Consider the following 22844-nt stretch of genomic DNA (forward strand, 5'->3'; position numbering starts at 1 on the left):
ATGGTTTGGAGGACTCACGACATGTTCTAGTGAAGCTCAGACGAAACCTAGTGGGTCAAAATACGGGACTCTCCCTGGTTCATGTACGTCCTCCTCAAAACACAACAGGAAAAAGAAGAAATATGTCAGGGAGAAGAATAAGAATACATACAAATTAAATTGGCAAGGATTGAAATGTTATTTGTGTTGGTCAATGAATTTGTTAGTGGTTTTGTTACATTTCCCCCCGTGTTAAGATGTATTTTCCCACTCCCGTCCAGTAGGCGGCGATACATTAACATACTTTGGTTGATCAATGCTTGTGGGTCGAACAACAACAAATATCTCTGCAGGTTTGCTAACTAGGGTGGTTAGTTAGTTAGCTGTCAAATCATGCTTCTTCAGACTTTCAGGCCATGGCTGACCTTGCTCCGTTGCAGAGGATTGCCAGTAGCAACAACACGACTTTACCACGGTGACAGAGTCGCAGCCGTCGGTACACAGCCTGACACACAGTCCGCGGAGTTTGCGGTAGGTGGTGTTGAAGGAGGGGTAGGTGGTGGTGGTGGAGGAGGGGTAGGTGGTGGTGGTGTTGAAGGAGGTGAAGGAGGGGTAGGTGGTGGTGGTGTTGAAGGAGGTGAAGGAGGGGTAGGTGGTGGTGGAGGTGGGGAAGGTGGTGTTGGAGGGGTAGGTGGTGGAGGAGGGGAAGGTGGTGGTGGAGGGGAAAGGGTATCACGGTAGGACGCTGCTAGCTCGGACTGCCCTTGGAACTGACTTACTCTCAATAAGTGTAGTAATGCTCTCCAGCTAAATTAGCTGGCTTATTGTCATTTGCTTACATTATGCGTTTCAACCCCCTGTACCACCAGCTAGCTCACATGTACTGTAATTAACCAGGGCTAGCTAGCTTGCTAACATGTACTGTAATTAACCAGGGCTAGCTAGCTTGCTAACATGTACTGTAATTAACCAGGGCTAGCTTGCTTGCTAACGTTGACCAGCCATTGAGAAGGGCAAATGCTTTTGGCCAGACAGCGTCTCCTCAGCAACGCTTTAAAAAAGTACTTCCGGGTCATGGAATTTCGGAAATATTTCAAATTAAAAGTCCCCCAGGTAATTGTAGAAAAGCGTCAATAACGTGTATTTACTCAAAGTAATAATAATATGAAGAAAAGTGTATTTAACATTAACAGTGATTCGTTTTAAAGTTACATACAAGTTGGTGTTTAAAATATGTTCCAAGGTCAAACAAATGACCCCAATGCAAATCACTGTTTATAAAATACAGAATCTTGGTTTATAGAGCAAAAATGATTCTAGGTGACGCAATAAAAGTAATGTAGGGAGTGACTCAATAGGGTCTGTAGAATGGATATATGGTGTCATTTCACGGGGCTCTGAATAATACAGAATGTTGGTGGCCCTTAACAGCTTAAAGTAGGGTGCCCTGGACACTATATTGTATAAATATTGCACTGTAGAGGTGGCAGGGTAGCCTAGTGGTTAGAGTGTAGAGGCGGCAGGGTAGCCTAGTGGTTAGAGTGTAGAGGAGGTAAGGTAGCCTAGTGGTTAGAGTGTAGAGGCGGCAGGGTAGCCTAGTGGTTAGAGTGTAGAGGCGGCAGGGTAGCCTAGTGGTTAGAGTGTAGAGGAGGTAAGGTAGCCTAGTGGTTAGAGTGTAGAGGCGGCAGGGTGGCCTAGTGGTTAGAGTGTAGAGGTGGCAGGGTAGCCTAGTGGTTAGAGTGTAGAGGCGGCAGGGTAGCCTAGTGGTTAGAGTGTAGAGGTGGCAGGGTAGCCTAGTGGTTAGAGTGTAGAGGCGGCAGGTAGCCTAGTGGTTAGAGTGTAGAGGCGGCAGGGTAGCCTAGTGGTTAGAGTGTAGAGGCGGCAGGGTAGCCTAGTGGTTAGAGTGTAGAGGCGGCAGGGTAGCCTAGTGGTTAGAGTGTAGAGGCGGCAGGGTAGCCTAGTGGTTAGAGTGTAGAGGTGGCAGGGTAGCCTAGTGGTTAGAGTGTAGAGGCGGCAGGGTAGCCTAGTGGTTAGAGTGTAGAGGCGGCAGGGTAGCCTAGTGGTTAGAGTGTAGAGGCGGCAGGGTAGCCTAGTGGTTAGAGTGTAGAGGCGGCAGGGTAGCCTAGTGGTTAGAGTGTAGAGGTGGCAGGGTAGCCTAGTGGTTAGAGTGTAGAGGCGGCAGGGTAGCCTAGTGGTTAGAGTGTAGAGGCGGCAGGGTAGCCTAGTGGTTAGAGTGTAGAGGCGGCAGGGTAGCCTAGTGGTTAGAGTGTAGAGGCGGCAGGGTAGCCTAGTGGTTAGAGTGTAGAGGCGGCAGGGTAGCCTAGTGGTTAGAGTGTAGAGGCGGCAGGGTAGCCTAGTGGTTAGAGTGTAGAGGCGGCAGGGTAGCCTAGTGGTTAGAGTGTAGAGGCGGCAGGGTAGCCTAGTGGTTAGAGTGTAGAGGCGGCAGGGTAGCCTAGTGGTTAGAGTGTAGAGGCGGCAGGGTAGCCTAGTGGTTAGAGTGTAGAGGCGGCAGGGTAGCCTAGTGGTTAGAGTGTAGAGGCGGCAGGGTAGCCTAGTGGTTAGAGTGTAGAGGCGGCAGGGTAGCCTAGTGGTTAGAGTGTAGAGGCGGCAGGGTAGCCTAGTGGTTAGAGTGTAGAGGCGGCAGGGTAGCCTAGTGGTTAGAGTGTAGAGGCGGCAGGGTAGCCTAGTGGTTAGAGTGTAGAGGCGGCAGGGTAGCCTAGTGGTTAGAGTGTAGAGGCGGCAGGGTAGCCTAGTGGTTAGAGTGTAGAGGCGGCAGGGTAGCCTAGTGGTTAGAGTGTAGAGGCGGCAGGGTAGCCTAGTGGTTAGAGTGTAGAGGCGGCAGGGTAGCCTAGTGGTTAGAGTGTAGAGGCGGCAGGGTAGCCTAGTGGTTAGAGTGTAGAGGCGGCAGGGTAGCCTAGTGGTTAGAGTGTAGAGGCGGCAGGGTAGCCTAGTGGTTAGAGTGTAGAGGCGGCAGGGTAGCCTAGTGGTTAGAGTGTAGAGGCGGCAGGGTAGCCTAGTGGTTAGAGTGTTGGACTAGTAACCGGAAGGTAGCCTAGTGGTTAGAGGCAGGTAGTCTAGTGGTTAGAGTGTTGGACTAGTAACCAGCAGGTAGCCTAGTGGTTAGAGGCAGGTAGTCTAGTGGTTAGAGTGTTGGACTAGTAACCAGCAGGTAGTCTAGTGGTTAGAGTGTTGGACTAGTAACCAGCAGGTAGCCTAGTGGTTAGAGTGTTGGACTAGTAACCAGCAGGTAGCCTAGTGGTTAGAGTGTTGGACTAGTAACCAGCAGGTGGCCTAGTGGTTAGAGTGTTGGACTAGTAACCGGAAGGTTGCAAGTTCAAGCCCCCGTGCTGACATGGTACAAATCTGTCGTTCTGCCCCTGAACAGGCAGTTAACCCACTGTTCCTAGGCCGTCATTGAAAATAAGAATTTGTTCTTAACTGACTTGACTAGTTAAATAAAGGTAAAATAAAAAAAACATGGAGAATAATGGATTGGTGTCCATAAAACTAGGTTCCAGTCTACTCACTAGAGTCCCTAGAATACAAAACAGGTGAGTTTGAACATGAAGTTACATAGTGTATGAACTATGTGGACACCCTTTCAAACGAGTGGATTTGGCTATTTCGGCCACACCCGTTGCTGACAGGTGTATAAAATCGAGCACACAGCCATGGAATCTCCATAGACAAACACTGTCAGTAGAATGACGTTACATTTCAAAATTGTTCCGTGAACAATATCACCAGTAAATAAACAGGAACCGTACAATCAGTAGGCTATTATGTTCTTGACATTCATTAAGCTCCAACCATTCCTCAATGTGCTCCGCCTTATAATATTCTTTATCTTATATAAAGTAGTAATTCTCTTTCAGTATACATCCCCCCCAATGTAGCTATAAATATTATTTAACATAATTTTAACATTCTCCACTATGCAAAGCTGTGAAAAAAATATGGATTTAGAATAATATACAAAGCGTTTTACCGCAGACTTTTATTTTGAAGGCAAAATCCAAAAACCGGAAGTTTTAGTGTGGATGGGATCCACCTAGTGTTGCTGCCATGATGCTCATCTTTTTTTACATTTTTTTTTATTGAATTCAACCTTTATTTAACTAGGCTCAACGTCGCCCGGGTTTAACTGGGGTAGGCCGTCATGGTAAATAGGTAAACTAAACCAATATCAAACCAAGTGTTTGTAGGCCGTCATGGTAAATAGGTAAACTAAACCAATATCAAACCGAGTGTTTGTTCGACGAAACAAAGCTTCGGTCGTCATTGATCACGTGCTTCTGATAAAGCGATACAGGTCGGCACACTGATTGGATCCACATCTCACACAACACCACTATTTGGCGATACTTCTTCAATTCCCTAAATGTCCATGTCTAGTTGCAGGTGGTTCGTTTTGAATTGAGAAAATATTCCCTTATTAAATTAAAACTGTTTATGCTCCATGAAGTAATCCAACAATGTGTAAGCCACCATCAAGTCTATTTCAAAGGTTCTCACATTGATCTGGACAGGTGTCATGGTGACAGGTGTCATGGTGACAGGTGTCATGGTGACAGGTGTCACTGTGACAGGTGTCACGGTGACAGGTGTCATGGTGACAGGTGTCACGGTGACAGGTGGCATGGTGACAGGTGACAGGTGGTATGGTGACAGGTGGCATGGTGACAGGTGTCATGGTGACAGGTGTCACGGTGACAGGTGTCACGGTGACAGGTGTCACGGTGACAGGTCACACCTTGGGGTGGACACCCACCTGTCCAGATCAGAACATTTGAAATAGACTTGATGGTGGTTAAAAAGAGAGAGCTTATTTAATTTAATAATGTTTATTTTCAAACCCCCTGCAACTAAACATGGACGTAAAAGACATTGGTAGGTGATAAAGGAATTTATATGGTTAAAGTAATGACTAAATGATTCCACCCTGAAATCATATAATTGTATGAAATGTGTTAGAGTTATAATTCCATAATGTGTGTGACTAGGCCATTGTGTTACTGTTTCGCAATATGAGCTGGGTAGAGTTGAGGACATTCAAGGCCAACTGAACTGTCGACTTGTGATAACTCTGAAACAAAACAACAGGAAAGAGGCCTCCCCAACTTAGGTAAGGGGGAGTAACTGTTAGGAATGGCTTGAACATAATGAGAAATGATGTTAGTAATCGGGGAAAAACTAGAGCCCACCCAAAGGGAGGTGGAGTTTCTACTGGTGTGTCTTTGTGAGTTATAACTTTGCCTAATTATTATTAAACCCAGGGTCTTACAAACCTCGGGGAATTGGTCAAAGCTGAAATAATTGTTTAGTTATCATCATTGGGATTGAAAATTCTCGTGACAGTAGTCTTCCAAGTTGGGAATTGAGGAAGTATTGCCAAGTTAAGGTTGGGTATATTCTCTGTGCTAAGCCAAACCGTATCTTCTCTAATAACACCCCACACAGCTGGAACAGAGGAATGGCCTGACTAGGAGAGATTTTGAATAGCTAGGATACTAGCTAGTCCTTGTCTGGTTTATAACCTGCTCCGGAAGCTCCCACTCATACTACACTAATACACTATGGCATTTGACATTTTTATATCTATCTTTTCAGGAAAACTATGAACGAATGCAAGTCCTTGTTGATGAGTTGAAAGGCAGATCGGAGAAAATCAAATTGGGTAAGTTAAGTTGGCACCTTCACATGTGAAAACTCTTTTGAATGTTAACAGATGTAGTAATGTGGTGTTGACAGCCTGTCTGATAATGTGTTGACCTGCCTGTCTGATAATGTGTTGACCTGCCTGTCTGATAATGTGTTGACCTGCTGTCTGTGGACCAGCCTGTGGACCAGCCTGTCTGTGGACCAGCCTGTCTGTTGACCAGCCTGTCTGTGGACCAGCCTGTCTGTTGACCTGCCTGTCTGATAATGTGTTGACCTGCCTGTCTGTTGACCTGCCTGTCTGATAATGTGTTGACCTGCCTGTCTGATAATGTGTTGACCTGCCTGTCTGTTGACCTGCCTGTCTGATAATGTGTTGACCTGCCTGTCTGATAATGTGTTGACCAGCCTGTCTGTTGACCTGCCTGTCTGTTGACCAGCCTGTCTGTTGACCAGCCTGTCTGATAATGTGTTGACCTGCCTGTCTGATAATGTGTTGACCAGCCTGTCTGATAATGTGTTGACCAGCCTGTCTGTTGACCAGCCTGTCTGTTGACCTGCCTGTCTGATAATGTGTTGACCTGCCTGTCTGTTGACCAGCCTGTCTGATAATGTGTTGACCAGCCTGTCTGTTGACCAGCCTGTCTGATAATGTGTTGACCAGCCTGTCTGTTGACCAGCCTGTCTGTTGACCTGCCTGTCTGATAATGTGTTGACCTGCCTGTCTGTTGACCTGCCTGTCTGATAATGTGTTGACCAGCCTGTCTGTTGACCAGCCTGTCTGTTGACCAGCCTGTCTGTTGACCAGCCTGTCTGATAATGTGTTGACCAGCCTGTCTGTTGACCAGCCTGTCTGTTGACCAGCCTGTCTGTTGACCAGCCTGTCTGTTGACCAGCCTGTCTGATAATGTGTTGACCAGCCTGTCTGTTGACCAGCCTGTCTGATAATGTGTTGACCAGCCTGTCTGTTGACCTGCCTGTCTGTTGACCTGCCTGTCTGTTGACCTGCCTGTCTGATAATGTGTTGACCTGCCTGTCTGTTGACCAGCCTGTCTGTTGACCAGCCTGTCTGATAATGTGTTGACCTGCCTGTCTGATAATGTTGACCAGCCTGTCTGTTGACCAGCCTGTCTGTTGACCTGCCTGTCTGTTGACCAGCCTGTCTGTTGACCAGCCTGTCTGATAATGTGTTGACCAGGTGGAGGAGAACGTGCCAGAAAGCTACACATCTCCAGAGGGAAGCTCCTCCCCAGAGAACGCATAGACAGACTGCTGGACCCAGGGTAAACACACAGGACTATTCTCTGAACACCTAGTTGTAGATTTATCCTCTGCAGAGGCTCTGCAACCACTTTGTTTTGCCGTTTCTAGGTCTGAGGGATCCTGTGTGTTCCAAGGTTATACTTTACGGTGTTTCTCTCCGCAGGTCTCCGTTCCTGGAATTCTCCCAGTTTGCAGCATATGAGCTCTATGGGAAAGAGGAGGTTCCAGCAGGAGGCATCATCACAGGGATTGGCAGAGTCTCAGGGTGCGTAGATTACTATAAACAATGTTGATTACTGTAAACACTAGATTACTGTAAACACTAGATTACTGTAGACACTAAACACTGTAGACACTGTAGAGTACTAAACACTAATACTGTAAACACTGTCGATTACTGTAAACACTGTTGATTACTGTAAACACTGTAGATTACTGTAAACACTGTAGAGTACTGTAGACACTGTAGAGTACTGTAGACACTAGAGTACTGTAGAGTACTGTAGACACTGTAGAGTACTGTAGACACTGTAGACACTGTAGAGTACTGTAGAGTACTGTAGACACTGTAGAGTACTGTAGACACTGTAGAGTACTGTAGACACTGTAGACACTGTAGAGTACTGTAGAGTACTGTAGACACTGTAGAGTACTGTAGACACTGTAGAGTACTGTAGACACTGTTGACACTGTAGAGTACTGTAGACACTGTAGACACTGTAGAGTACTGTAGACACTGTAGAGTACTGTAGACACTGTAGAGTACTGTAGACACTAGAGTACTGTAGACACTGTTGACACTGTAGAGTACTGTAGACACTGTAGACACTGTAGAGTACTGTAGAGTACTGTAAACACTGTAGAGTACTGTAGACACTGTAGAGTACTGTAGAGTACTGTAAACACTGTTGACACTGTAGAGTACTGTAGACACTGTAGACACTGTAGAGTACTGTAGACACTGTAGAGTACTGTAGACACTGTAGAGTACTGTAGAGTACTGTAGACACTGTAGAGCACTGTAGAGTACTGTAGACACTGTAGAGTACTGTAGAGTACTGTAGACACTGTAGAGTACTGTAAACACTGTAGACACTGTAGAGTACTGTAGAGTACTGTAAACACTGTAGAGTACTGTAGACACTGTAGAGTACTGTAGACACTGTAGAGTACTGTAGACACTGTAGAGTACTGTAGACACTGTAGAGTACTGTAGACACTGTAGAGTACTGTAGACACTGTAGACACTGTAGAGTACTGTAGACACTGTAGAGTACTGTAGACACTGTAGAGTACTGTAGAGTACTGTAGACACTGTAGAGTACTGTAGAGTACTGTAAACACTGTTGACACTAGAGTACTGTAGACACTGTAGAGTACTGTAGAGTACTGTAGACACTGTAGACACTGTAGAGTACTGTAGAGTACTGTAGAGTACTGTAGACACTGTAGAGTACTGTAGACACTGTAGACACTGTAGAGTACTGTAGACACTAGAGTACTGTAGACACTGTAGAGTACTGTAGAGTACTGTAGAGTACTGTAGACACTGTAGAGTACTGTAGAGTACTGTAAACACTGTAGAGTACTGTAGACACTGTAGAGTACTGTAGAGTACTGTAAACACTGTTGACACTGTAGAGTACTGTAAACACTGTAGACACTGTAGAGTACTGTAGACACTGTAGAGTACTGTAGACACTGTAAACACTGTAGAGTACTGTAAACACTGTAGAGTACTGTAGACACTGTAGAGTACTGTAGAGTACTGTAAACACTGTTGACACTGTAGAGTACTGTAAACACTGTAGACACTGTAGAGTACTGTAGAGTACTGTAAACACTGTAGAGTACTGTAGACACTGTAGAGTACTGTAAACACTGTAGAGTACTGTAGACACTGTAGAGTACTGTAGACACTGTAGAGAGTACTGTAGAGTACTGTAGAGTACTGTAGACACTGTAGAGTACTGTAGACACTGTAGAGTACTGTAGACACTGTAGAGTACTGTAAACACTGTAGAGTACTGTAGACACTGTAGAGTACTGTAGACACTGTAGAGTACTGTAGACGCGTGGTATAGTACTGTAGAGTACCGAAGACACAGGTCCTGGAAGATGGTGGGTTTCAGACCTAATGCCTATCGTTCCAGCAGCCCCTTTCATTGTTATCTACTCTTCTGATTGGTCATCTGCCACATTCCCTCCAGGGTGGAGTGTGTGATTGTTGCTAACGACGCCACAGTGAAAGGAGGCACCTACTACCCAGTCACAGTGAAGAAGCATCTCCGAGCCCAGGAGATCGCTCAGCAGAACCACCTGCCATGTATCTACCTGGGTGAGTGCCCTCTCCTTCTCTATACTGGTGGCAGCATGGGGATAGCTGATGTGCGTATGTAACACTCTCCCAGTGGTTGTCTCCTATAGTGGACTCAGGAGGGACTAGGGGTCAGGGACTAGGGGTCAGGGACTAGGGGTCAGGGACTAGGAGTCAGGGACTAGGGGTCAGGGACTAGGGGTCAGGGACTAGGGGTCAGGGGCTAGGGGTCAGGGGCTAGGGGTCAGGGACTAGGGGTCAGGGACTAGGGGTCAGGGACTAGGAGTCAGGGACTAGGGGTCAGGGACTAGGGGTTGATTTGTGATTGTGTGCCTCTGCAGTGGACTCCGGAGGAGCCAACCTCCCCAGACAGGCCGAGGTCTTCCCGGACAGAGAACACTTTGGACGGATCTTCTTCAACCAGGCTCGCCTCTCCTCAGACGGAATAGCACAGGTAAGGAATAGCACAGGTAAGGAATAGCACAGGTAAGGAATAGCACAGGTAATGAATAGCACAGGTAAGGAATAGCACAGGTAATGAATAGCACAGGTAAGGAATAGCACAGGTAAGGAATAGCACAGGTAAGGAATAGCACAGGTAAGGAATAGCACAGGTAAGGAATAGCACAGGTAAGGAATAGCACAGGTAAGGAATAGCACAGGTAAGGAATAGCACAGGTAATGAATAGCACAGGTAATGAATAGCACAGGTAATGAATAGCACAGGTAATGTGTATATTCTTTTTTAAATATATTTTTGAGTGTATATTTACACACAATTTAAACAGACAAAATCATATGGGCTGATTGAAGGGTTGGAGTGGGGATTGAACCCCGGTCTCCGGTGGGGAGAGGAGTATACACACTGTGAACTTTACCACTAGACTGCAACCTTTTTACACAGGTCATATTTTGAAAGATGGAGTAGAGTCTGACCCATAATTAGTGCTGGGAATTACCAAGGGACCTCACGATACAATATCAAATAAAAAATCAAATAGAATTATATTTGTCTCACGCGCCGAATACAACAAGCTCGTCAGTAAGCATTTCACGGTAAGGTCTACAGCTGTCGTGCTGAAATACATGTGATTTTTGATTGTGTGAGAAAACAGAGTGATGGCCTCTACTAAAAAGAGGAGGATCAGCTTTCTATAGGCTAGGCCTACTATATTTATTTCTCAACTTTCCTAATATTAAGCACGTTGCTTCTCTTTAAAACAGGAGTATAGCCTACCTGGCTGGCAGGAAAATGAACCACGGGGAAAAGTGTCCTCCATTCTCTATTTAAGTGTATAAATGACATGTATTTTTTTCCTCTGCCCCTGTTTCAAGACAGGTGCATGATAATGGTCCATTCTAAATCAAAACAAATTTCACACATATATTATTTAGTAAATGTAAAGAACAGATTTAAATCAAGAATAATCTGATGGGTTACAATATTAGTTTATCACTATGAATGATATATTTTCACTTTTCCAATCATAGTACTGAGCACCATGGATATTCAGATCTAGATGTAATGTGTGACCAGACTCCGCCCTCCAACCCCATCGAAGATCAGAAAACCAGTCAGTATCTGGTGTGACCACCATTTTCCTCATGCAGCTTGACACATCTCCTTCACATAGAGTTGATCAGGCTGTTGATTGTGGCCTGTGGAATGTTGTCCCACTCCTCTTCAATGGCTGTGAGAAGTTGGTGGATTTAGGCAGGAACTGGGACATGCTTTCGTACACCTCGATCCAGAGCATCCCAAACATGCTCAATGGGTGACATGTCTGAGTATGAAGGCCATGGAAGAACTGGGACATGCTGTCGTACACCTCGATCCAGAGCATCCCAAACATGCTCAATGGGTGACATGTCTGAGTATGAAGGCCATGGAAGAACTGGGACATGCTGTCGTACACCTCGATCCAGAGCATCCCAAACATGCTCAATGGGTGACATGTCTGAGTATGAAGGCCATGGAAGAACTGGGACATGCTGTCGTACACCTCGATCCAGAGCATCCCAAACATGCTCAATGGGTGACATGTCTGAGTATGAAGGCCATGGAAGAACTGGGACATGCTGTCGTACACCTCGATCCAGAGCATCCCAAACATGCTCAATGGGTGACATGTCTGGTGAGTATACAGGCCATGGAAGAACTGGGACATTTTCAGCTTCCAGGAATTGTGTCCAGATCCTTGTGACATGGGGCCGTGTATTATCATGCTGAAACATGAGGTGATGGTGGCTGAATGGCACAACAATGGGCCTCAGGATCTCGCCACGGTATCTCTGTGCATTCAAATTGCCATCGAGTTCCATGTCTGTTGTCCGTAGCTTATGCCTGCCCATACCATAACCCCACCACCACCATGGGGCACTCTGTTCACAATGTTGACATCAGCAAACACCATACCATAACCCCACCTCCACCATACCATAACCCCACCACCACCATACCATAACCCCACCACCACCATACCATAACCCCACCTCCACCATACCATAACCCCACCTCCACCATACCATAACCCCACCTCCACCATACCATAACCCCACCACCACCATAACCCCACCACCACCATACCATAACCCCACCACCACCATACCATAACCCCCCCACCACCATGGGGCCCTCTGTTCACAACGTTGACATCAGTAAACTGCTCACCTACTCAACACCAAACACGTGGTCCATGGTTGTCAGGCCGGATGGACATACTGCAAAATTCTCTAAAACGACGTTGCAGGCGGCTTATGGTAGAGAAATTAACATGTAATTCTCTGGCAAAGAGCTCTATAGTCAACATGCCAATTGCACACTCCCTCAAAACTGTGGCGTTGTGTTAAAACTGCATTTTAGAGAGTGGCCTTTTTTTTGTGGCACTCCTGCCCAGTCATGGCAAATCAATAGATGAATTAATTTAAATGGACTGATTTTCTTATATGAACTGTAAAAATCTTAGAAATGGTTTTGTATATATATTTTTGTTCAGTGTATGTGTTTTGTATATGTGTTGTTCCAGATAGCGGTGGTTATGGGGTCGTGTACAGCGGGAGGAGCGTATGTCCCAGCCATGGCTGATGAGAGTATCATCGTCAGGAAACAAGGAACCATCTTCCTGGGAGGACCTCCTCTGGTGAGGACTAGATGACGTATTATAGATATTCATCATTTAGAAAAGTATGTGTCTTAACCCCGCTGTATCGTGGCAACCCCGCTGTATCGTGGCAACCCCGCTGTATCGTGGCAACCCCGCTGTATCGCGTGGCAACCCCGCTGTATCGCGTGGCAACCCCGCTGTATCGCGTGGCAACCCCGCTGTATCGCGTGGCAACCCCGCTGTATCGCGTGGCAACCCCGCTGTATCGCGTGGCAACCCCGCTGTATCGTGGCAACCCCGCTGTATCGTGGCAACCCTGCTGCGTAGAACTGATGCGTTGTGTTGTTTTTCAGGTAAAAGCAGCAACAGGGGAGACCGTCTCTGCTGAGGATCTTGGAGGGGCGGATCTTCACTGCAGGTATCAGGCAGTATGACATCATGGTGGAGCAGGGGCCTGAGGGCACACAGTGTGTTGTGAAATCTGTGAATGTATTATAATGTTTTTAAAATTGTATAAACTGCTTTAATTTTGCTGGACCCCAGGAAGAGTAGCTGCTGCCTTGGCAGGAACTAATGGGGATCCATAATAAACCCCAGGAAGAGTAGCTGCTGCCTTGGCAGGAACTAATGGGGACCCATAATAAACCCCAGGAAGAGTAGCTGCTGCCTTGGCAGGAACTAATGGGGATCCATAATAAACCCCAGGAAGAATAGCTGCTGCCTTGGCAGGAACTAATGGGGATCCCTAATAAACCCCAGGAAGAGTAGCTGCTGCCTTGGCAGGAACTAATGGGGATCCATAATAAACCCCAGGAAGAGTAGCTGCTGCCTTGGCAGGAACTAATGGGGATCCATAATAAACCCCAGGAAGAGTAGCTGCTGCCTTGGCAGGAACTAATGGGGATCCATAATAAACCCCAGGAAGAGTAGCTGATGACCTTGGCAGGAACTAATGGGGAACCATAATAAACCCCAGGAAGAGTATCTGCTGTCTTGGCAGGAAGTAATGGGGATCCATAATAAACCCCAGGAAGAGTAGCTGCTGCCTTGGCAGGAACTAATGGGGATCCATAATAAACCCCAGGAAGAGTAGCTGCTGCCTTGGCAGGAACTAATGGGGATCCATAATAAACCCCAGGAAGAGTAGCTGCTGCCTTGGCAGGAACTAATGGGGATCCATAATAAACCCCAAGAAGCTGCTGCCTTGGCAGGAACTAATGGGGATCCATAATAAACCCCAGGAAGAGTAGCTGCTGCCTTGACAGGAACTAATGGGGATCCATAATAAACCCCAAGAAGAGTAGCTGCTGCCTTGGCAGGAACTAATGGGGATCCATAATAAAGAGTAGCTGCTGTCTTTCCATAATAAATACAAATACAGCATCGGTCCTTTCTGTGGTAGAAAAGGTACTCAATTGTCATAGTTCGTAAAAGTTCAAAGTAAATCAAATCCAATTTTATTTGTCACATACACATGGTTAGCAGATGTTAATGGTCACATAACACATGGTTAGCAGATGTTAATGTGAGTGTAGCGAAATGCTTGTGCTTCTAGTTCCGACAATGCAGTAATAACCAACGAGTAATCTAACTAACAATTCCAAAACTACTGTCTTATACACAGTGTAAGGGGATAAAGAATATGTACATAAGGATATATGAATGAGTGATGGTACAGAGCAGCATACAGTAGATGGTATTGAGTACAGTATATACATATGAGATGAGAATGTAGACAAAGTAAACAAAGTGGCATAGTTAAAGTGGCTAGTGATACATGTATTACATAAGGATGCAGTCGATGATGTAGAGTACAGTATATACGTATGCATATGAGATGAATAATGTAGGGTAAGTAACATTATATAAGGTAGCATTGTTTAAAGTGGCTAGTGATATATTTACATCATTTCCCATCAATTCCCATTATTAAAGTGGCTGGAGTTGGGTCAGTGTCAATGACAGTGTGTTGGCAGCAGCCACTCAATGTTAGTGGTGGCTGTTTAACAGTCTGATGGCCTTGAGATAGAAGCTGTTTTTCAGTCTCTCGGTCCCAGCTTTGATGCACCTGTACTGACCTCGCCTTCTGGATGATAGCGGGGTGAACAGGCAGTGGTTCGGGTGGTTGATGTCCTTGATGATCTTTATGGCCTTCCTGTAACATCGGGTGGTGTAGGTGTCCTGGAGGGCAGGTAGTTTGCCCCGGTGATGCGTTGTGCAGACCTCACTACCCTCTGGAGAGCCTTACGGTTGAGGGCGGAGCAGTTGCCGTACCAGGCGGTGATACAGCCCGCCAGGATGCTCTCGATTGTGCATCTGTAGAAGTTTGTGAGTGCTTTTGGTGACAAGCCGAATTTCTTCAGCCTCCTGAGGTTGAAGAGGCGCTGCTGCGCCTTCTTCACGACGCTGTCAGTGTGAGTGGACCAATTCAGTTTGTCTGTGATGTGTATGCCGAGGAACTTAAAACTTGCTACCCTCTCCACTACTGTTCCATCGATGTGGATAGGGGGGTGTTCCTGAAGTCCACAATCATCTCCTTAGTTTTGTTGACGTTGAGTGTGAGGTTATTTTCCTGACACCACACTCCGAGGGCCCTCACCTCCTCCCTGTAGGCCGTCTCGTCGTTGTTGGTAATCAAGCCTACCACTGTTGTGTCGTCCGCAAACTTGATGATTGAGTTGGAGGCGTGCGTGGCCACGCAGTCGTGGGTGAACAGGGAGTACAGGAGAGGGCTCAGAACGCACCCTTGTGGGGCCCCCGTGTTGAGGATCAGCGGGGAGGAGATGTTGTTGCCTACCCTCACCACCTGGGGGCGGCCCGTCAGGAAGTCCAGTACCCAGTTGCACAGGGCGGGGTCGAGACCCAGGGTCTCGAGCTTGATGACGAGCTTGGAGGGTACTATGGTGTTGAATGCCGAGCTGTAGTCGATGAACAGCATTCTCACATAGGTATTCCTCTTGTCCAGGTGGGTTAGGGCAGTGTGCAGTGTGTAGTGCATCGTCTGTGGACCTATTTGGGCGGTAAGCAAATTGGAGTGGGTCTAGGGTGTCAGGTAGGGTGGAGGTGATATGGTCCTTGACTAGTCTCTCAAAGCACTTCATGATGACGGAAGTGAGTGCTACGGGGCGGTAGTCGTTTAGCTCAGTTACCTTAGCTTTCTTGGGAACAGGAACAATGGTGGCCCTCTTGAAGCATGTGGGAACAGCAGACTGGTATAGGGATTGATTGAATATGTCCGTAAACACACCGGCCAGCTGGTCTGCGCATGCTCTGAGGGTGCGGCTGGGGATGCCGTCTGGGCCTGCAGCCTTGCGAGGGTTAACACGTTTAAATGTCTTACTCACCTCGGCTGCAGTGAAGGAGAGACCGCATGTTTTCGTTGCAGGCCGTGTCAGTGGCACTGTATTGTCCTCAAAGCGGGCAAAAAAGTTATTTAGTCTGCCTGGGAGCAAGACATCCTGGTCCGTGACTGGGCTGGGTTTCTTCTTGTAGTCCGTGATTGACTGTAGACCCTGCCACATGCCTCTTGTGTCTGAGCCGTTGAATTGAGATTCTACTTTGTCTCTGTACTGACGCTAACTAACAATTCCAAAACTACTGTCTTATACACAGTGTAAGGGGATAAAGAATATGTACATAAGATATATGAATGAGTGATGGTACAGAGCGGCATAGGCATGATACAGTAGATGGTATTGAGTGCAGTATATACATATGAGATGAGTATGTAAACAAAGTGGCATAGTTAAAGTGGCTAGTGATACATGTATTACATAAGGATGGCAAGATGCAGTAGATGGTATAGAGTACAGTATATATAGTACATACTGTATGATATGAGTAATGTAGGGTATGTAAACATAAAAGTGGCATAGTTTAAAGTGGCTAGTGATACATGTATTACATCAAGATGCAGTAGATGGTATAGAGTACAGTACATATACATATGAGATGAGTAATGTAGGGTATGTAAACATTATATTAGGTAGCATTGTTTAAAGTGTCTAGTGATATATTTGACATACATTTTCATTATTAAAGTGGCTGGAGTTGAGTCGTATATTAAGAAAACCAGACGGCACAATTTTATTATTTTAAAAATGTATTTACGGACAGACGGGCATCCTCCAACACTAGGCTACCCTGCATCCTCCAACACTAGGCTACCCTGCATCCTCCAACACTAGGCTACCCTGCATCCTCCAACACTAGGCTACCCTGCATCCTCCAACACTAGGCTACCCTGCATCCTCCAACACTAGGCTACCCTGCATCCTCCAACACTAGGCTACCCTGCATCCTCCAACACTAGGCTACCCTGCCGCTACCCTGCATCCTCCAACACTAGGCTACCCTGCATCCTCCAACACTAGGCTACCCTGCATCCTCCAACACTAGGCTACCCTGCATCCTCCAACACTAGGCTACCCTGCATCCTACCCTGCATACTCCAACACTAGGCTGCCCTGCATCCTCCAACACTAGGCTGCCCTGCATCCTCCAACACTAGGCTGCCCTGCATCCTCCAACACTAGGCTGCCCTGCATCCTCCAACACTAGGCTGCCCTGCATCCTCCAACACTAGGCTGCCCTGCATCCTCCAACACTAGGCTGCCCTGCATACTCCAACACTAGGCTGCCCTGCATCCTCCAACACTAGGCTACCCTGCATCCTCCAACACTAGGCTGCCCTGCATCCTCCAACACTAGGCTACCCTGCATCCTCCAACACTAGGCTACCCTGCATCCTCCAACACTAGGCTACCCTGCATCCTCCAACACTAGGCTACCCTGCATCCTCCAACACTAGGCTACCCTGCATCCTCCAACACTAGGCTACCCTGCATCCTCCAACACTAGGCTACCCTGCATCCTCCAACACTAGGCTGCCCTGCATCCTCCAACACTAGGCTGCCCTGCATCCTCCAACACTAGGCTGCCCTGCATCCTCCAACACTAGGCTGCCCTGCATCCTCCAACACTAGGCTGCCCTGCATCCTCCAACACTAGGCTACCCTGCATCCTCCAACACTAGGCTACCCTGCATCCTCCAACACTAGGCTACCCTGCATCCTCCAACACTAGGCTACCCTGCCGCTACCCTGCATACTCCAACACTAGGCTGCCCTGCATCCTCCAACACTAGGCTGCCCTGCATCCTCCAACACTAGGCTGCCCTGCATCCTCCAACACTAGGCTGCCCTGCATCCTCCAACACTAGGCTGCCCTGCATCCTCCAACACTAGGCTACCCTGCATCCTCCAACACTAGGCTGCCCTGCATCCTCCAACACTAGGCTACCCTGCATCCTCCAACACTAGGCTACCCTGCATCCTCCAACACTAGGCTACCCTGCATCCTCCAACACTAGGCTACCCTGCATCCTCCAACACTAGGCTACCCTGCATCCTCCAACACTAGGCTACCCTGCCGCTACCCTGCATCCTCCAACACTAGGCTACCCTGCATCCTCCAACACTAGGCTACCCTGCATCCTCCAACACTAGGCTACCCTGCATCCTCCAACACTAGGCTACCCTGCCGCTACCCTGCCTCCAACACTAGGCTGCCCTGCATCCTCCAACACTAGGCTGCCCTGCATCCTCCAACACTAGGCTGCCCTGCATCCTCCAACACTAGGCTGCCCTGCATCCTCCAACACTAGGCTGCCCTGCATCCTCCAACACTAGGCTGCCCTGCATCCTCCAACACTAGGCTACCCCTGCATCCTCCAACACTAGGCTGCCCTGCATCCTCCAACACTAGGCTGCCCTGCATCCTCCAACACTAGGCTGCCCTGCATCCTCCAACACTAGGCTGCCCTGCATCCTCCAACACTAGGCTGCCCTGCATCCTCCAACACTAGGCTACCCTGCATCCTCCAACACTAGGCTGCCCTGCATCCTCCAACACTAGGCTACCCTGCATCCTCCAACACTAGGCTACCCTGCATCCTCCAACACTAGGCTACCCTGCATCCTCCAACACTAGGCTACCCTGCATCCTCCAACACTAGGCTACCCTGCATCCTCCAACACTAGGCTACCCTGCATCCTCCAACACTAGGCTACCCTGCATCCTCCAACACTAGGCTACCCTGCATACTCCAACACTAGGCTACCCTGCATCCTCCAACACTAGGCTACCCTGCATCCTCCAACACTAGGCTACCCTGCATCCTCCAACACTAGGCTACCCTGCATCCTCCAACACTATGCTACCCTGCATCCTCCAACACTAGGCTACCCTGCCGCTACCCTGCATACTCCAACACTAGGCTACCCTGCATCCTCCAACACTAGGCTACCCTGCATCCTCCAACACTAGGCTACCCTGCATACTCCAACACTAGGCTACCCTGCATACTCCAACACTAGGCTACCCTGCCGCTACCCTGCATCCTCCAACACTAGGCTACCCTGCATCCTCCAACACTAGGCTACCCTGCATCCTCCAACACTAGGCTACCCTGCATCCTCCAACACTAGGCTACCCTGCCGCTACCCTGCATCCTCCAACACTAGGCTGCCCTGCATACTCCAACACTAGGCTGCCCTGCATCCTCCAACACTAGGCTGCCCTGCATCCTCCAACACTAGGCTGCCCTGCATCCTCCAACACTAGGCTACCCTGCATCCTCCAACACTAGGCTACCCTGCATCCTCCAACACTAGGCTACCCTGCATCCTCCAACACTAGGCTACCCTGCATCCTCCAACACTAGGCTACCCTGCATCCTCCAACACTAGGCTGCCCTGCATCCTCCAACACTAGGCTGCCCTGCATCCTCCAACACTAGGCTGCCCTGCATCCTCCAACACTAGGCTACCCTGCATCCTCCAACACTAGGCTGCCCTGCATCCTCCAACACTAGGCTGCCCTGCATCCTCCAACACTAGGCTGCCCTGCATCCTCCAACACTAGGCTGCCCTGCATCCTCCAACACTAGGCTGCCCTGCATCCTCCAACACTAGGCTGCCCTGCATCCTCCAACACTAGGCTGCCCTGCATCCTCCAACACTAGGCTGCCCTGCATCCTCCAACACTAGGCTGCCCTGCATCCTCCAACACTAGGCTGCCCTGCATCCTCCAACACTAGGCTGCCCTGCATCCTCCAACACTAGGCTACCCTGCATCCTCCAACACTAGGCTACCCTGCCGCTACCCTGCATCCTCCAACACTAGGCTACCCTGCATACTCCAACACTAGGCTACCCTGCCGCTACCCTGCATACTCCAACACTAGGCTACCCTGCCGCTACCCTGCATCCTCCAACACTAGGCTACCCTGCATCCTCCAACACTAGGCTACCCTGCATCCTCCAACACTAGGCTACCCTGCATCCTCCAACACTAGGCTACCCTGCATCCTCCAACACTAGGCTACCCTGCATCCTCCAACACTAGGCTACCCTGCATCCTCCAACACTAGGCTACCCTGCATCCTCCAACACTAGGCTACCCTGCATCCTCCAACACTAGGTTACCCTGCATCCTCCAACACTAGGCTACCCTGCATCCTCCAACACTAGGCTACCCTGCATCCTCCAACACTAGGCTACCCTGCATCCTCCAACACTAGGCTACCCTGCATCCTCCAACACTAGGCTACCCTGCATCCTCCAACACTAGGCTACCCTGCATACTCCAACACTAGGCTACCCTGCATACTCTAACACTAGGCTACCCTGCCACTACCCTGCATCCTCCAACACTAGGCTGCCCTGCATCCTCCAACACTAGGCTACCCTGCCGCTACCCTGCATCCTCCAACACTAGGCTGCCCTGCATCCTCCAACACTAGGCTACCCTGCCGCTACCCTGCATCCTCCAACACTAGGCTACCCTGCCGCTACCCTGCATCCTCCAACACTAGGCTACCCTGCATACTCCAACACTAGGCTACCCTGCATACTCCAACACTAGGCTACCCTGCATCCTCCAACACTAGGCTACCCTGCATCCTCCAACACTAGGCTACCCTGCATCCTCCAACACTAGGCTACCCTGCCGCTACCCTGCATCCTCCAACACTAGGCTACCCTGCCGCTGCCCTGCATCCTCCAACACTAGGCTACCCTGCATCCTCCAACACTAGGCTACCCTGCCGCTACCCTGCATCCTCCAACACTAGGCTACCCTGCCGCTACCCTGCATACTCCAACACTAGGCTACCCTGCGTACTCCAACACTAGGCTACCCTGCCGCTACCCTGCATACTCCAACACTAGGCTACCCTGCCGCTACCCTGCATACTCCAACACTAGGCTACCCTGCATCCTCCAACACTAGGCTACCCTGCCGCTACCCTGCATCCTCCAACACTAGGCTACCCTGCATCCTCCAACACTAGGCTGCCCTGCATCCTCCAACACTAGGCTGCCCTGCATCCTCCAACACTAGGCTGCCCTGCATCCTCCAACACTAGGCTGCCCTGCATCCTCCAACACTAGGCTGCCCTGCATCCTCCAACACTAGGCTGCCCTGCATCCTCCAACACTAGGCTGCCCTGCATCCTCCAACACTAGGCTACCCTGCATCCTCCAACACTAGGCTACCCTGCATCCTCCAACACTAGGCTACCCTGCATCCTCCAACACTAGGCTACCCTGCCGCTACCCTGCATACTCCAACACTAGGCTACCCTGCATCCTCCAACACTAGGCTACCCTGCATCCTCCAACACTAGGCTACCCTGCATCCTCCAACACTAGGCTACCCTGCCGCTACCCTGCATACTCCAACACTAGGCTACCCTGCATACTCCAACACTAGGCTACCCTGCATCCTCCAACACTAGGCTACCCTGCATACTCCAACACTAGGCTACCCTGCATACTCCAACACTAGGCTACCCTGCATACTCCAACACTAGGCTACCCTGCATACTCCAACACTAGGCTACCCTGCCGCTACCCTGCATCCTCCAACACTAGGCTACCCTGCCGCTACCCTGCATCCTCCAACACTAGGCTACCCTGCATACTCCAACACTAGGCTACCCTGCATCCTCCAACACTAGGCTACCCTGCATCCTCCAACACTAGGCTACCCTGCATCCTCCAACACTAGGCTACCCTGCCGCTACCCTGCATCCTCCAACACTAGGCTGCCCTGCATCCTCCAACACTAGGCTGCCCTGCATCCTCCAACACTAGGCTGCCCTGCATCCTCCAACACTAGGCTGCCCTGCATCCTCCAACACTAGGCTGCCCTGCATCCTCCAACACTAGGCTGCCCTGCATCCTCCAACACTAGGCTGCCCTGCATCCTCCAACACTAGGCTGCCCTGCATCCTCCAACACTAGGCTGCCCTGCATCCTCCAACACTAGGCTGCCCTGCATCCTCCAACACTAGGCTGCCCTGCATCCTCCAACACTAGGCTGCCCTGCATCCTCCAACACTAGGCTGCCCTGCATCCTCCAACACTAGGCTGCCCTGCATCCTCCAACACTAGGCTGCCCTGCATCCTCCAACACTAGGCTGCCCTGCATCCTCCAACACTAGGCTACCCTGCATCCTCCAACACTAGGCTGCCCTGCATCCTCCAACACTAGGCTGCCCTGCATCCTCCAACACTAGGCTACCCTGCATCCTCCAACACTAGGCTACCCTGCATCCTCCAACACTAGGCTACCCTGCATACTCCAACACTAGGCTACCCTGCATCCTCCAACACTAGGCTACCCTGCATCCTCCAACACTAGGCTACCCTGCATCCTCCAACACTAGGCTGCCCTGCATCCTCCAACACTAGGCTACCCTGCCGCTACCCTGCATCCTCCAACACTAGGCTACCCTGCATCCTCCAACACTAGGACATAATTTACAAACGCAGTATGTGTGTTTAGTGAGTCCGCCAGACCAGAGGCAGTGGGGATGACCAGGTGTTATATTAATAGATGCCTGTATGGTCTGAGTTGGGTATGGTAGGGAACTGTATGGTCTGAGTTGGGTATGGTAGGGAACTGTATGATCTGAGTTGGGTATGGTAGGGAACTGTATGGTCTGAGTTGGGTATGGTAGGGAACTGTATGGTCTGAGTTGGGTATGGTAGGTACTGTATGGTAGGTACTGTATGGTAGGTACTGTATGGTAGGTACTGTATGGACTGAGTTAGGTATGGTAGGTACTATATGGTAGGTACTGTATGGTAGGTACTGTATGGTAGGTACTGTATGGTAGGTATGGTAGGTGCTGTATGGTAGGTATGGTAGGTACTGCATGGTCTGAGTTGGGTATGGTAGGTACTGTATGGTCTGAGTTGGGTATGGTAGGTACTGTATTGTAGGTACTGTATGGTAGGTACTGTATGGTCTGAGTTGGGTATGGTAGGTACTGTATGGTAGGTATTGTATGGTAGGTACTGTATGGTAGGTACTGTATGGTAGGTACTGTATGGTATGGTAGGTACTGTATGGTCTGAGTTAGGTATGGTAGGTACTGTATGGTATGTACTGTATGGTATGGTAGGTACTGTATGGACTGAGTTAGGTGTGGTAGGTACTGTATGGTAGGTACT

General features: G+C 49.1%; 1 protein-coding gene across 1 annotated transcript in view; it reads left to right on the plus strand.

Annotated features, from left to right (window-relative positions):
- The first annotated feature begins 276 nt into the window (after positions 1–276).
- mccc2 (methylcrotonyl-CoA carboxylase subunit 2) overlaps positions 277–22844 on the plus strand; it is a 40976-nt gene continuing 18408 nt past the window's right edge. The window contains exons 1-8 of the mRNA XM_065026932.1: positions 277–510; positions 5590–5656; positions 6836–6920; positions 7064–7165; positions 9111–9238; positions 9559–9671; positions 12244–12357; positions 12675–12739. Of these exons, the coding sequence (XP_064883004.1) occupies positions 373–510; positions 5590–5656; positions 6836–6920; positions 7064–7165; positions 9111–9238; positions 9559–9671; positions 12244–12357; positions 12675–12739 (812 nt within the window). The 5' untranslated portion in view covers positions 277–372. The remainder of the gene's footprint in view (positions 511–5589; positions 5657–6835; positions 6921–7063; positions 7166–9110; positions 9239–9558; positions 9672–12243; positions 12358–12674; positions 12740–22844) is intronic.

This window comes from Oncorhynchus nerka, linkage group LG13 (assembly GCF_034236695.1).
Source record: "Oncorhynchus nerka isolate Pitt River linkage group LG13, Oner_Uvic_2.0, whole genome shotgun sequence".
NCBI lineage: Eukaryota > Metazoa > Chordata > Actinopteri > Salmoniformes > Salmonidae > Oncorhynchus > Oncorhynchus nerka.